The sequence below is a fragment of the Cydia strobilella genome, chromosome 1 (genome assembly GCF_947568885.1).
Source record: "Cydia strobilella chromosome 1, ilCydStro3.1, whole genome shotgun sequence".
NCBI lineage: Eukaryota > Metazoa > Arthropoda > Insecta > Lepidoptera > Tortricidae > Cydia > Cydia strobilella.
In genome coordinates this window covers 36,527,320-36,544,408 of record NC_086041.1, presented here as the reverse complement: position 1 = coordinate 36,544,408, position 17,089 = coordinate 36,527,320, and the positions used below count along the sequence as shown (strand labels likewise).

Here is a 17,089-nt window from a genome sequence, read left to right as displayed (position 1 = left end):
TGTCACTTTTGTTTCCCATATTAAGGGAATACAGCATGAATTGTTAGAGAAAATCGCGTTTACATTACAAACCACAATGAATTTGTATGTACGTATTTGGTCAATTAACGAACGCTTCATAATGGCTTCAGAGCTTAAAAAAAAAAACAAATGACAGCTGATGAGATGAGAACATAAGGAGAACTTTAGAATTCTTTACTTTGCAATATGTTTATGTTAAATTATTTTAATGCGTTGATTTAATTAAGTTTTGAACTGTTGCCCTGGTGCAAGAGATTAAGAAGTTTAAAAACCTATTCCTTACCTAGAAGGGAGAAGCTAGTACCGCTCGCTAAGTTTCCGTATGTGTTCTTGACTTGAGTGAATAATTATGGAGTCTCTGTCGAAACAGGAGTTGATTTCGACGATTACGAAGCAAGCAGACCAAATTAAGCGCTACGAGGCTAGACTTAGAGGTATAAAGTATATTTACGAAGCAAAACGCACTAACTGCAATCGTAGTAATAGTCCGAATCATAGAGTAACTTATACTAGAGCGGTACTGTCATAGTAAATTTTGTAACCCCAGTAAATTCACTGCCATCTGTCGAGTTGTTAGGCTACATGTTAATTTTCGTTTGCGGATGTTTCAGATGTAGTTGCAGCATATAAAGGGTTGGCTAAAGAGAAGGAAGCGTTGGAGATCAGTCTCAAGGCTTTAAACAAAACAGAAAATGCAGCAGAAGGAGGTGTTTGTTGTTGTTTTTAATAGCACTAAATAAAATTTCCTTACCATTTGTAGGGGACTGCTGGCGTCCTTTTATAGTTGTTAGTAACTCTGCTTATGATGTTCGAATTCATGGGTTTGTATCCCAGTATATCTTTGTGTGTTCAATGTGTTCATGACAACTATTTGTTTCTATGTATTTAGTTATGTACCCATATAAGCTTTGTTTACTAAGGGGCTAAGTCAGTGCATGTAATAATGTCCCTAAACTATTTGATTTGGCTAGTTACAGATGATTCAGTGGCCGCCCTGACCGAGTCTTTGTCCACGCTGACTGCGGAGAAGTCCCGGATGGAGGAAGCATTCCAAGCCGACAAGAAAGTCACAAGGGAAAAGGTAAACCTTTGTTTGAATTCCTTAGGCAAGGTTTCTAAATAAAGCTAATTTTAGCATAAAATTACAATTTTTAAAAGAAACAAAGTAAATCTTGAACAAGATTCAAACTTCTGGAACAACAGCTCAGTTGTTCTAACCAACTGAGCTACTGGTATTTGGACAAACCCGGTGAATCCTTCTGTCACTTTGAACTCAAAGATGTCTTTGAATCTGACTCAAAATTATTCTCTTCCATTTTTCCTTTTATAGAATATAAATAATAATAATAAAAGGAAAAATAGATTTTTATAAATAAATCTTAATTTCAATTTACCTATGTATAAAATGTGAGCGGTGGTGGCCGAGTGGATATCCGACTTTCAATCAGGAGGTCGCGGGTTCAAAACCTGGCTTGTGCCAATGAGTTTTTCGGAATATATGAACGAAATATCATTTGATATTTACCACTAGCTTTTGTGAGGAAACCTGCATACATCTGCGAAAAATTCAAAGGTGAATGTGAAGTACCCAATCCGCATTGGGCTGGCGTAGGGACCAGGGACTGGCCCGCTATCCCTTATCGGGGTTTTATAAGGGTATTGCATAAGGCTTAACTCACCATACCCTTTGCCAGACGAAACCCTTTGTTTTGGTTTTAAAAACCCTTATATAAAGCTACCACATTTGAGTAATCGGTAGCCCAAATACCCTTACAAAACCCTTATCATCCGCTCACCAACACCTTGCATATTGCTTATAAGGGTTAGCCTTATAAAGGGCTTCCCTTTTAGCATATAAGCGTGCTAATTTAAGTCGTCTACCTTGTTCATAACATTACTTCGAATCCGAGCGATCGTCGGCGGCGACGGCGGCGTTCTTTGACTAGGCACGTATTTTCTTTCCTTTTCATACACTACCGTAGATATATACTAATCTTGTCTCTTTCACGCAAAGGGAAACCTTTATAAAAAGCGCTTAAAGATAAGGGTAACCCTTATTAAGAGCTAGCCTTATTTTTGGTTAGCTTTTCGGTAAGGGTTGGTCAAAGGTAAGGGTATGAATGGGCTTGCAGTTCAAAAGGGAAAGTCTTTCAATGTGTTAGCCGTGTTTAAGTGTTGCCCATTGAAAGGGTTTTATCGCGGAAAGGGTTGTCCGGTCCCTGGTAGGGACTATAGCCCAAGCCCTCTAGCGCATGAGAGGCCTGTGCCCAACAGTGGGACGTACATAGGCTGAATTATTATTAATTATTATTGTATAAAATGTGGTTTTTTACACAAATTTAATATTGCGCTAGATGACGCAAATACCACGATTTGTATTGAAACCAAGCGTGCCGACTTTTTCTTACAAAATTTACGCATAATATAATTTTAAAATTACTTATCAGTGATAGGAAATATGTTCTTGCCTTTGGGTGCTCGCAATTTTTGGGCTGTTGCAGTTTATTATCATGCAACGAAGCATTTTCATATTTCATTTATTGCACAGTCATGATTAGAGTTGTGCCGTTCCCGGTAACATTCCCCATTTCGTATGTCAGTCATGATACATAAAATAAGGTGTTACAAATAAAGTTAGTAAATTCATGACACCCTGTTAGGGCACAACAACAATGTTTAACTTACTATCTAATACCTATTAAAACATTTCATTATAATATATCTACCGTAATTTGTGTAAAGAAATAAAATATGATAATAATAATCATCAAATAATAACATTGTAAAAGTGATAAAAGATAAAAAAATTAATAACATTCCATACATTCCGATTTTGGCAATTGTAAAAGTAAAAGTAAAAAAAAAAACATAATTTGAATTCAATGTCACAATAAATAAATTAAAGTATTTTAAACTCTTATTATAAGTATTTGCGTTATTTTTTAAGTTTTCACGGACGTCCGGCTGCAACAACTGACGCGCGTGGACTGTAAAGAGCGACGGTCAACTTCGACGCTTGGTCGGGGTTCGGACACGCGAAGTAGATGCATTTGCGTCTTCTATAATAACACACACACGTGACACACACACACATGTATAACATGTAATACTTATTGAGATATAAATGAATCTAAATCTATGGTATATTTATTTCTGTGGATTTTCAGTATGAAAACATGTTGTCTGCAATGCGAGAGGAAACCAAAGCGATGATACAGCAACACCACGTTGAAGTCAACAATCTTAAGGCTAAGTTAGCCTACGAGATACAGGAGCGAGAGAATGAGAGGGCAGATCATGCAGCCATGTTAAAGTAAGTTGGGTTCGGGAAGTGAGAACGATGGAAAGACAGGAAACTTGTAGAAAACTCTTTGACTTCCAAAAGCCGCTTTATAATTTTAGTATAAATAAATAAATAAATATTGGGGACATCTTGCACAGTATATGTATATGTATAAATAGGATAGAGCGGTACTGTCATAGTAAATTTTGTAGCCACAGTAAATTCACTGCCATCTATCGACACAATTAAAACTAAAAAAAGAAAAAAATATCAAAATATGTATTTATACATGGATAAATGATTTATTTATTTGAATTTATTATTTTTATATGATTTTGACCCAAGTTCTTTCACTGATATGCGTTAAAATTGTTAAATTACAAACGAAACCGTCAACGCCATCTATTCGACCGTAGGCAAAAGGTAGTGGCGCCATCTGATCGAGAATAACATTTTCTTGATTTTCGAGGCACGTCTTTTCCTGAGACTGTATCCATCTATTACGGAGTTATATCTATCTTTAATGTATAGTAAATAATTTTCAGTATCTAATGACTGATATAAAAATATCCCACGTCAAGAGCCAAGTTGCATCAAAATCTGTTCAGCTGTTTTAGCGTGGAAGAGTGACATCCTCACTAACTTACTCAACTATAGTATTAAAAGGTTACTCAAATTCTGGTCAAGTACAAACCAAGTTTTTTCAGAAGAAATAAGCCTTATTTTCTAGGCAATAGAGTAGTAAATAGATAATTATGAACACTTAAGCTTTACTACTTTATTTTGTTTTGTACATTTTTAGAGTTTTGAATGATTCGAGGTTAGTTTCACTAGATTTATATTGACCGGGATATAGACATTGAGACATATAGATATTAGCTTTTGTATTATTACATCAAACATTTATTCAGCAAATAGGCCACAGGGGCACTTTTACATCTCAATTTTTACAAACAATAAAATTAACCCAAAATTACAAAAAACAATTACATAAATATAAATGTTAAATTACACAAGAAAAAAAAACTAATAAAAACTATACAAATAACAGAAGTACTAAAATTGTTTAGAGATGTAAAAGTCTCTAGGTGTCAGAGATAAAATGTATATAATAATAAAAAAGATCATCAAATTATCCAGAGATGTAAAGGGTCTCCGAGACTTGAATTGTTTTATAATTAATAAAAAGACAAAATATTAAATCAGACAAACAGACAAGAACCGAATGAAGTGCCTCACGTTAATGCCACTCAAAAGTAAAGTTACATAGGTAAAATGAAGCCCGTGTAAACTTAAACAGACCGGTCTCCACAAACAGCACCCGTTCATGATATTTATGAGCTCCCGATATTTCGACGCATTTACATGCATCATGTTCACGGGTGACTGAAGGCGCTCGGTCTACCCTCATTCTTGCCAAGGTAATCACGGTCTATATCCCGGTCAATATAAGTCTAGTGGTACGTTTTTGTTAAAAAAGAAATGATGGTTTCAGAGAACTTCACTTAAAATTGAATTCGGAAAGGAAAACTAAGGAAAAGTTAGAAGACAAAGTTGGACAATCAACAGAGGCTCAATGTAAGTTGTTAAGGTGGTTCCCTGAGCCAGAAGGCGAAAAATCTCCTTATATGATCATGTTTTTGTAAGAGGCGTTGATATTCGTAGACGTGGAAAAAAATATATGTAGTTCTTGACTATATTATCTTTAACAACATAGCTTCCGATACACGAATTACGACACTTCGCTCGATACAATTAATTCCCAAAGTAACCTCTAACTCTGACTTTTAATCCTACTTTACTCGGTTATTTATTATGTGATACTATAAACAAAAAAGAAGAAAAAACAATCTTAACTTAAATAGTAATTTCATAGCTTTCGAATTTCGATATTGTAAGGTAACGTTTTTAAAATAAATAAAAATCTACAAAATTAGATCAAAATTGACACTTGGCGCGTATGATCTTTCCCGTTCTTTCTTGCGAAATGTGACAGTGACAGCGGCAAAGCGATGGAACGGCCTTGTTTAGCAAATAAGTAGCAGTAGTATTTACAGGGCATTTTAAATTTTATAAATGAATAAAACCACATCAAATGTATAATATTGTCTTCGGTTACCGCGATAGTTACTCATGAAATAAAACTATGAAAACGGATTATATCGCGTATATTGAATTTATAATACATCCCGACGTTTCGAACTCTTTACAGCGTTCGTGGTCAACGGGTGACTGAGGAAAACTACAAAGTGATGTGTCCCGCCGAGTTTGTTGCCGGTCCCATATTGGGATACCCTCGTACAATTTAGGAGGGAGTTAAATCTTCTCGGGTCCAAGGTGTAGGGTTGGAGCCGGCGTAGTTTTTATCGCGTTTATATATATCTTTACTTGAAAATAATTGTAGTGTATAACTAGCCTTATGAACCGATTTTGCATGTACAACCAGCCATGGTTCATTATTTTTAGTATGTGGGTATTTTTACACTTTGTAGTTTTCCTTAGTCACCCGTTGACCACGAACGCTGTAAAGAGTTCGAAACGTCGGAATGTATTATAAATTCAATATACGCGATATAATCCGTTTTCATAGTTTTATTTCACATCAAATGTAATTGCAGAAAATTGTTAAGAAGATGAAGATGGCAACAATTTAGTACGGAGTTTTTTTTTTGTGGTATTTTTCCTTCTCAAACTTTTTACAGTACATTTATTTAAGATCACACGAAATAACTAAAACAGCACGTAAAAAACCGTTATCTCTTCATAACGCAGCGTCCCAAGCGGAGCTTGAGAAGCGAGTGCGCGACCTGAGCAGCTCCCTCGAGGCCGCACAACGACGCTTACAACGCGCAGAGGCCCGCACCGTCGAGACTCCGGCTTTACTCGTGCGGCTGCAGAACAAGCTCGCTCTGGTGGAGCAGAGCCACTCCGTCGCCATCAGAGAGGTCAGTTTTTGGTTTTAAATAAATAAATATTATAGGACATTCTTTCACAGATTGACTAAGTCCCACGGTAAGCCCAAGGAGGCTTGTGTTATGGGTACTCAGACAACGATATATATAATATATAAATATTTAAATACATAGAAAACACCCATGACTCAGGAACAAATATCTGTGCTCATCACACAAATAAATGCCCTTACCGGGATTCGAACCCAGGACCATCGGCTTCACAGGCCGGGTCACTACCGACTAGGTCAGACCGGTCGTCGGTTTTAGTGATAGCAGTACGGATTAGCTTAGCGAATTTGATAATGTTTCAATACTAAATTTAGCCAAATCAACCAGAACTTGAACTTAGGGCTACCTGTGCGTCCCAGAGTTAGCAAACTAACTCAGAGTTGACCGGTTAAACCTCCGGGTTTACAGTACAGTCGCCATCAGATATATCGGGGCGGCCAAGGTGCTCACAAAATATCTGAACACACCTCTATTGTCAAGGTGTTAGAGTTCGTGTTCAGATATTTTTGAGCACCATGGCCCCATATATCTGTACAATTATTTAAGCCTGTGTTAACGGTTAACTCCGAGTTAGTTGGCTAAACCAAGAACGCGCAAGTGGCACTTAAAGTTAAATGATTTACATATTTGTAAACAGGTAACAGCGTTGGCACAAAAGTATTTGAGAAGTTGACTACATTTAACTGTTGCATGCAAATATAATCAAAAGGTAATGCCATTAAAGTCAAATTATATACAAAATTAATTAATTTCTTTAATCCACAGGAGCAAATAAAAGTAAAACGCGCCGAAGAATCAGCTCACAAGATCTGCGCTCGCCAAGAAGAACGAGTCGCCCTTCTAGAAGGAAGGGTGGCAGAACTGTCCGCCACCGTCGGACAGTATGATGCCAGGAGACGGAGGGACCAGCAACTCATCCAGTCACTCCAGGATGCCATGAACGGCAGGCTGGCGGACATGAGCGTGCAGAGTAAGTGTCTCTTGAACTATCTTCTAGAAGGCAGGGTGGCAGAACTGTCCGCCACCGTCGGACAGTATGATGCCAGGAGACGGAGGGACCAGCAACTCATCCAGTCACTCCAGGATGCCATGAACGGCAGGCTGGCGGACATGAGCGTGCAGAGTAAGTGTCTCTTGAACTATCTTCTAGAAGGCAGGGTGGCAGAACTGTCCGCCACCGTCGGACAGTATGATGCCAGGAGACGGAGGGACCAGCAACTCATCCAGTCACTCCAGGATGCCATGAACGGCAGGCTGGCGGACATGAGCGTGCAGAGTAAGTGTCTCTTGAACTATCTTCTAGAAGGCAGGGTGGCAGAACTGTCCGCCACCGTCGGACAGTATGATGCCAGGAGACGGAGGGACCAGCAACTCATCCAGTCACTCCAGGATGCCATGAACGGCAGGCTGGCGGACATGAGCGTGCAGAGTAAGTGTCTCTTGAACTATCTTCTAGAAGGCAGGGTGGCAGAACTGTCCGCCACCGTCGGACAGTATGATGCCAGGAGACGGAGGGACCAGCAACTCATCCAGTCACTCCAGGATGCCATGAACGGCAGGCTGGCGGACATGAGCGTGCAGAGTAAGTGTCTCTTGAACTATCTTCTAGAAGGCAGGGTGGCAGAACTGTCCGCCACCGTCGGACAGTATGATGCCAGGAGACGGAGGAACCAGCAACTCATCCAGTCACTCCAGGATGCCATGAACGGCAGGCTGGCGGACATGAGCGTGCAGAGTAAGTGTCTCTTGAACTATCTTCTAGAAGGCAGGGTGGCAGAACTGTCCGCCACCGTCGGACAGTATGATGCCAGGAGACGGAGGGACCAGCAACTCATCCAGTCACTCCAGGATGCCATGAACGGCAGGCTGGCGGACATGAGCGTGCAGAGTAAGTGTCTCTTGAACTATCTTCTAGAAGGCAGGGTGGCAGAACTGTCCGCCACCGTCGGACAGTATGATGCCAGGAGACGGAGGGACCAGCAACTCATCCAGTCACTCCAGGATGCCATGAACGGCAGGCTGGCGGACATGAGCGTGCAGAGTAAGTGTCTCTTGAACTATCTTCTAGAAGGCAGGGTGGCAGAACTGTCCGCCACCGTCGGACAGTATGATGCCAGGAGACGGAGGGACCAGCAACTCATCCAGTCACTCCAGGATGCCATGAACGGCAGGCTGGCGGACATGAGCGTGCAGAGTAAGTGTCTATTGAACTATCTTCTAGAAGGCAGGGTGGCAGAACTGTCCGCCACCGTCGGACAGTATGATGCCAGGAGACGGAGGGACCAGCAACTCATCCAGTCACTCCAGGATGCCATGAACGGCAGGCTGGCGGACATGAGCGTGCAGAGTAAGTGTCTCTTGAACTATCTTCTAGAAGGCAGGGTGGCAGAACTGTGGAGATTTTGTGCTTTCTCGGGCCAGTTGTAGAGGAAGGTGTCAAAGTCGTCTCACGTTTCTCTACCAGCGTCCACTCGGTGGCCACGTCAGCCCACCTATCTGGATCATAGACATGGGTATATACAAGTAGTTATAGACGCGCCACCGAGCGACCTGGGGTAAGAGAAAGAATATTCATATAAAATTTGGGCAGCATAGGATTTTTTCTCTTTCACTCTTATAAATTTCGGTATTTCGCCATCGGCATCGCCTCCTACCTATGATGCCACCCGGTCGGTGATAAGGACAAAGCATGACACTATTTTCTCTTTCCTCTTATAGGAATCGCAATAAGACTATCTTTCTCTATCAAAGAGTGTCAGGCCCTTGATCCGGATGCGTGTACCCCACGTGGCCGGCCCAGTGCCATTTGAAATGAAATGAAATATATTATTAACAACAATTGTTACATGTCCAGGTTACAATTTTTTTATCTTATCAATAAAATTAATGTAATTACAATTATCCAATTATATTCATATTTAAATATTGATGAGAGATCCCAAGATATTGAATGAATTAGCATTGTTCATTTTTTTTAACCCCCCATTTTTATTTTATTTTCTGAAAATATAAAATATAGGTTCATTTAAGATACCAATTTGAATGATTTATTTATTTATTGAAAATATGAGATACGAATTCTCGTAAATTACATGTCGTGGCTGTTGATAAAGCACAAGCAACGACAAGCATTAAAAAATATGTAGTTGTCATTGTCAATCATGAATCTAGTATAGATCTGGAATAGGCAATTTCATAACAAGTTAATTTCCGTTTAAAAAAAGCCTGCTTATGTAAATGCCCTCTTATTGTTGTTTCAGAGGAACCTCAACAAAAGAGCGAGACAGACAACGAGAAACTAGCAGACAGCGAATACCTTCAAACGCTAATAGACAAAATACACATATTAAAAAAAGAACTAATTTCCGAAAACGAAAAACTCGGAAACCCCATCGACCTGACCAGCATTTTCAAAATGGACGCATACGAAAACGTTCACACTAAATGTATAGAGGAATATGAGAATTTGAAATTGGAATTTGAGAAGTATAAAGCGGATAATGTTAAGGAGGAGGAGGTTGATGTGAAAAGTGAGATGGAGAGATTGAAGAGCGAGAGGGCGTTGTTGAAGGAGAAATTGGAGACTTATGGTATGATGCTGGAGGACGAGCGGCAGGAAAAGGCGGAGGCCGTTAAAGCTGGCGAAGAGGTATGTATGTAGTTTATGGCAAACTAGCCTTTGCCCGCGACTTCGTCTGCGAGGAGTTAGTAATTTGAGTAGCTTGTTTTTTATCCAATCTGCTTTTTATAGATTCCCCATACAAACTTCCACCCCCCTTTTTACCCCCTTAAAGGATGACTTCTGGGATAAAAACTACCCTATATTCTTCCCCGGGACTCAAACTATCTGTGTCGCTTTCAAGCAAAAGGTACCACTTTGTCGCTTGACATAAGGCCGCTCTGACAGGTTATTCGTAAAAAGACACTAGGTAGCAAATTTCGTCCTTATGGTAAGCGACAATGTGGTACCCTTTTACTTGAAAACGTCACATCTCTATACCAAATTTCAACTAAATCGGTTCAGCGGTTTAAGCGTGAAGAGGTAACATACAGAGAGACAGAAAGACACACATTCGCATTTATAATAATAAGTATGCAAAAGACTAATAGTTGTTGAAGTTTTCTATTTATCTTAGTCGCAGTTAAGACAGATGAAATTGATGATGCTGTAGGGATACATTGACTGTATCAAGCCTTAATACGTTTGACAATTAGTTTACAACAAAACGTATGGCGCCGCACAGCGCCATCTACTTTACGCATCAACTCAATTTGGTCACCTTTGCGTTCTCAGTACAGTCAAGGGCATAAATATATATACATTCCCAAAGTTTCAAAAATATGTGTACGCTCTTACACCTTAGACAATAAAGTCGCGTTCACATATTTTTGAGCCATTTGTCTGGATCGATGTTTTTGCCTTCGACTGTACATTAGGTATAAGCAAGGTATAAGATATGAGTTCATCTGAAGATAATAATAGTTTATAAAAAAACCGGCCAAGTGCAAGTCGGACTCGCGCATCGAGGGTTCCGTACTTTTTAGTATTTGTTGTTATAGCGGCAACAGAAATACATCATCTGTGAAAATTTCAACTGTCTAGCTATCACGGTTCATGAGATACAGCCTGGTGACAGACAGACGGACAGTGGAGTTTTAGTAATAGGGTCCCGTTTTTACCCTTTGGTTACGGAACCCTTAAAACGTGGAATAAAATCTGGTTCTATTTTCTTTCCTTCTAGAAATTAAAGTCTCAACAAGACTACCACAAAGAGACGGTCTCAGATCTGAAGACGCGCATCCAGAGCCTCGAGAAACAAGTCGTCACCCACCGGGACAGATACGCGGCCCTATTGGAGGAGACCGACCAATACATACGGGCTAAAAACGACAGATCGAGAAAAGTCAGCGTCGAGAACTACAAGGAGGGACACGGCTTGCTCACTGTAAGTTTATTTGTCTATCTGTATTATGTCCTAAACTAATGCAAGTCTCGTGAAACAAGTTGTCACCCACCGGGACAGATACGCGGCCCTACTGGAGGAGACCGACCAATACATACGGGCTAAAAACGACAGATCGAGAAAAGTCAGCGTCGAGAACTACAAGGAGGGACACGGCTTGCTCACTGTAAGTTTATTTGTCTATCTGTATTATGTCCTAAACTAATGCAAGTCTCGTGAAACAAGTTGTCACCCACCGGGACAGATACGCGGCCCTACTGGAGGAGACCGACCAATACATACGGGCTAAAAACGACAGATCGAGAAAAGTCAGCGTCGAGAACTACAAGGAGGGACACGGCTTGCTCACTGTAAGTTTATTTGTCTATCTGTATTATGTCCTAAACTAATGCAAGTCTCGTGAAACAAGTTGTCACCCACCGGGACAGATACGCGGCCCTACTGGAGGAGACCGACCAATACATACGGGCTAAAAACGACAGATCGAGAAAAGTCAGCGTCGAGAACTACAAGGAGGGACACGGCTTGCTCACTGTAAGTTTATTTGTCTATCTGTATTATGTCCTAAACTAATGCAAGTCTCGTGAAACAAGTTGTCACCCACCGGGACAGATACGCGGCCCTACTGGAGGAGACCGACCAATACATACGGGCTAAAAACGACAGATCGAGAAAAGTCAGCGTCGAGAACTACAAGGAGGGACACGGCTTGCTCACTGTAAGTTTATTTGTCTATCTGTATTATGTCCTAAACTAATGCAAGTCTCGTGAAACAAGTTGTCACCCACCGGGACAGATACGCGGCCCTACTGGAGGAGACCGACCAATACATACGGGCTAAAAACGACAGATCGAGAAAAGTCAGCGTCGAGAACTACAAGGAGGGACACGGCTTGCTCACTGTAAGTTTATTTGTCTATCTGTATTATGTCCTAAACTAATGCAAGTCTCGTGAAACAAGTTGTCACCCACCGGGACAGATACGCGGCCCTACTGGAGGAGACCGACCAATACATACGGGCTAAAAACGACAGATCGAGAAAAGTCAGCGTCGAGAACTACAAGGAGGGACACGGCTTGCTCACTGTAAGTTTATTTGTCTATCTGTATTATGTCCTAAACTAATGCAAGTCTCGTGAAACAAGTTGTCACCCACCGGGACAGATACGCGGCCCTACTGGAGGAGACCGACCAATACATACGGGCTAAAAACGACAGATCGAGAAAAGTCAGCGTCGAGAACTACAAGGAGGGACACGGCTTGCTCACTGTAAGTTTATTTGTCTATCTGTATTATGTCCTAAACTAATGCAAGTCTCGTGAAACAAGTTGTCACCCACCGGGACAGATACGCGGCCCTACTGGAGGAGACCGACCAATACATACGGGCTAAAAACGACAGATCGAGAAAAGTCAGCGTCGAGAACTACAAGGAGGGACACGGCTTGCTCACTGTAAGTTTATTTGTCTATCTGTATTATGTCCTAAACTAATGCAAGTCTCGTGAAACAAGTTGTCACCCACCGGGACAGATACGCGGCCCTACTGGAGGAGACCGACCAATACATACGGGCTAAAAACGACAGATCGAGAAAAGTCAGCGTCGAGAACTACAAGGAGGGACACGGCTTGCTCACTGTAAGTTTATTTGTCTATCTGTATTATGTCCTAAACTAATGCAAGTCTCGTGAAACAAGTTGTCACCCACCGGGACAGATACGCGGCCCTACTGGAGGAGACCGACCAATACATACGGGCTAAAAACGACAGATCGAGAAAAGTCAGCGTCGAGAACTACAAGGAGGGACACGGCTTGCTCACTGTAAGTTTATTTGTCTATCTGTATTATGTCCTAAACTAATGCAAGTCTCGTGAAACAAGTTGTCACCCACCGGGACAGATACGCGGCCCTACTGGAGGAGACCGACCAATACATACGGGCTAAAAACGACAGATCGAGAAAAGTCAGCGTCGAGAACTACAAGGAGGGACACGGCTTGCTCACTGTAAGTTTATTTGTCTATCTGTATTATGTCCTAAACTAATGCAAGTCTCGTGAAACAAGTTGTCACCCACCGGGACAGATACGCGGCCCTACTGGAGGAGACCGACCAATACATACGGGCTAAAAACGACAGATCGAGAAAAGTCAGCGTCGAGAACTACAAGGAGGGACACGGCTTGCTCACTGTAAGTTTATTTGTCTATCTGTATTATGTCCTAAACTAATGCAAGTCTCGTGAAACAAGTTGTCACCCACCGGGACAGATACGCGGCCCTACTGGAGGAGACCGACCAATACATACGGGCTAAAAACGACAGATCGAGAAAAGTCAGCGTCGAGAACTACAAGGAGGGACACGGCTTGCTCACTGTAAGTTTATTTGTCTATCTGTATTATGTCCTAAACTAATGCAAGTCTCGTGAAACAAGTTGTCACCCACCGGGACAGATACGCGGCCCTACTGGAGGAGACCGACCAATACATACGGGCTAAAAACGACAGATCGAGAAAAGTCAGCGTCGAGAACTACAAGGAGGGACACGGCTTGCTCACTGTAAGTTTATTTGTCTATCTGTATTATGTCCTAAACTAATGCAAGTCTCGTGAAACAAGTTGTCACCCACCGGGACAGATACGCGGCCCTACTGGAGGAGACCGACCAATACATACGGGCTAAAAACGACAGATCGAGAAAAGTCAGCGTCGAGAACTACAAGGAGGGACACGGCTTGCTCACTGTAAGTTTATTTGTCTATCTGTATTATGTCCTAAACTAATGCAAGTCTCGTGAAACAAGTTGTCACCCACCGGGACAGATACGCGGCCCTACTGGAGGAGACCGACCAATACATACGGGCTAAAAACGACAGATCGAGAAAAGTCAGCGTCGAGAACTACAAGGAGGGACACGGCTTGCTCACTGTAAGTTTATTTGTCTATCTGTATTATGTCCTAAACTAATGCAAGTCTCGTGAAACAAGTTGTCACCCACCGGGACAGATACGCGGCCCTACTGGAGGAGACCGACCAATACATACGGGCTAAAAACGACAGATCGAGAAAAGTCAGCGTCGAGAACTACAAGGAGGGACACGGCTTGCTCACTGTAAGTTTATTTGTCTATCTGTATTATGTCCTAAACTAATGCAAGTCTCGTGAAACAAGTTGTCACCCACCGGGACAGATACGCGGCCCTACTGGAGGAGACCGACCAATACATACGGGCTAAAAACGACAGATCGAGAAAAGTCAGCGTCGAGAACTACAAGGAGGGACACGGCTTGCTCACTGTAAGTTTATTTGTCTATCTGTATTATGTCCTAAACTAATGCAAGTCTCGTGAAACAAGTTGTCACCCACCGGGACAGATACGCGGCCCTACTGGAGGAGACCGACCAATACATACGGGCTAAAAACGACAGATCGAGAAAAGTCAGCGTCGAGAACTACAAGGAGGGACACGGCTTGCTCACTGTAAGTTTATTTGTCTATCTGTATTATGTCCTAAACTAATGCAAGTCTCGTGAAACAAGTTGTCACCCACCGGGACAGATACGCGGCCCTACTGGAGGAGACCGACCAATACATACGGGCTAAAAACGACAGATCGAGAAAAGTCAGCGTCGAGAACTACAAGGAGGGACACGGCTTGCTCACTGTAAGTTTATTTGTCTATCTGTATTATGTCCTAAACTAATGCAAGTCTCGTGAAACAAGTTGTCACCCACCGGGACAGATACGCGGCCCTACTGGAGGAGACCGACCAATACATACGGGCTAAAAACGACAGATCGAGAAAAGTCAGCGTCGAGAACTACAAGGAGGGACACGGCTTGCTCACTGTAAGTTTATTTGTCTATCTGTATTATGTCCTAAACTAATGCAAGTCTCGTGAAACAAGTTGTCACCCACCGGGACAGATACGCGGCCCTACTGGAGGAGACCGACCAATACATACGGGCTAAAAACGACAGATCGAGAAAAGTCAGCGTCGAGAACTACAAGGAGGGACACGGCTTGCTCACTGTAAGTTTATTTGTCTATCTTGAAGTGTAGGTATAGAATATTAGGTATTTATAGGATTCAAATAACATGTAATTAGATCATAAGGATCATATAGCTTAGCGGTACCATATACGGAGAGTCATGTAAGATGACTCTCCTCCATATTAGGTTAGGAATGTAGCCATATACAGAGTCATCGGAGACTCATGTAAGATGACTCTCCTCTATATAAGGAATGGAGATCAAACCATATGACACCTTCCACGTGTAGCCATCCTTACATGGCGATCCTGCCAGTGGCGTAAAGTCTACGCCATATGGCGCCTGCCGGTGCAGTAGCTGGTTCTGCACTGGCGGGGCGCGCTTCAATGGCAAAATTTCGAGTAAATAATTCAAGAAAATAATTTAAAACTCTTAATATGTGGACATTCACAAGAAAAAAAAAAACAGTGAAAAACTAAAATATCAAAAAGCAAAAACTGAAAGTGAAAAACAAACAATAATTTAAATAAACTAAAATAATGTGTGGGAAAGTGGACTCTAGTGATAAACATACGTAAAATTAAATAAAGCAAGACATAATATGGACAAGAAGGCAAGTGATATACCAGCGTCGGTTTGCTAATATAACGTAAATAAAACTATTTTTGTGAGAAATCTATCAGCGTGAATGTGAAAACGTGATTTAACTATTCGGATAAAGTACTGTGCAAATCCGCGAACCAAGACTGCATGTGTATGTGATGACGATTATTGCTAACCAGTAACGAAAGCTGTGGGCGCGGCTGGATGACTAAGTGGACCCAAATGGACAAGAAGAAATGGACTTATAATATTAAGGTACACTCAATAATTGTGTTCGAGATTTTAATTATTTTTGTAAGTGTACATGTGGATATTTAACTTGCACTTTATATTAAGAAAATTTTTTTTACCGGATTTGACTTTGTTAACACGGACTTGATGCATAATAAACAAATAACGAGGAAGAAAATAAGTGATATATATAGAAAAATTAAACGTGGAATACATATATGTAACAAAGATTAAACGAAAAAAGGTTAAATATTATGATATGTCTATGAAATAAAACTTGATATTATTTTACTATCTGATATGGAAAATTAAATGTTCGTAGGTAACATTTTGTAAAGTGAAGTTAAATGATTATTTTAGAAAATGAAGTTATTACAATGTAAAGGACTGGTTTAAAGATAAAATTCGCGAAGATAGAAGGTTAAAATTGTGAGGTTTATAAAGTTGTGTTAAAGATGGCAAAGCTAAGCAGATAAGTTTTTATGATGCAATTAGCCTGATCACCTAAAAGCGAATTAAATACCTATATGTTGTAGTTTTGATGGCTTGTGAGTAATCTGAAGCGGATAATAATTGTATAGATTATGAGGAAAATTAATTATTTTAAAAAAGATTATATGAGAGCGGTAATAATATTCGTTAGCTTCAGTGGCCCGAAGGGAACTGTTGTGCGAATTAAAACAATGTAGCAAGGTACACCGGGATACAAGGGCAGGCACGAAATCCTTGTTACCTGATCATGATTCGGTCGAGCTACCTTTCGTGAAGGTCCTTGGACACGTGGTATGTTTGTTAAAGAAAGGAAGTGTTAAAAGAACTGCCTGTTAAGTAATAATTAATGGTATAAATAATATATGCGCAATAAAGAAAAAAAAAAAATATACCTTGTATAATGAAAGAATAATGAATAAAATAATAAATGAGTGAATTAATGAATATATGATATATTGAAGAGATATTGTAGCGCTACAGAATAGATAATTATGCATGTTTTATAAAAGAAATTGTATAAACACAAATAATAAACATAATA

The 17,089-nt window shown here is 40.8% G+C and overlaps 1 protein-coding gene across 1 annotated transcript in view; it reads left to right on the top strand.

The window, feature by feature from the left end:
• Positions 1–178: 178 nt before the first annotated feature.
• The window catches only part of LOC134745368 (GRIP and coiled-coil domain-containing protein 1), a 38,985-nt gene continuing 22,074 nt past the window's right edge, over positions 179–17,089 (top strand). Inside the window, exons 1-9 of the mRNA XM_063679404.1 lie at positions 179–455; positions 633–728; positions 993–1,102; positions 3,189–3,334; positions 4,800–4,882; positions 6,077–6,249; positions 7,033–7,275; positions 9,530–9,916; positions 11,010–11,213. Of these exons, the coding sequence (XP_063535474.1) occupies positions 371–455; positions 633–728; positions 993–1,102; positions 3,189–3,334; positions 4,800–4,882; positions 6,077–6,249; positions 7,033–7,275; positions 9,530–9,916; positions 11,010–11,213 (1,527 nt within the window). The 5' untranslated portion in view covers positions 179–370. The remainder of the gene's footprint in view (positions 456–632; positions 729–992; positions 1,103–3,188; positions 3,335–4,799; positions 4,883–6,076; positions 6,250–7,032; positions 7,276–9,529; positions 9,917–11,009; positions 11,214–17,089) is intronic.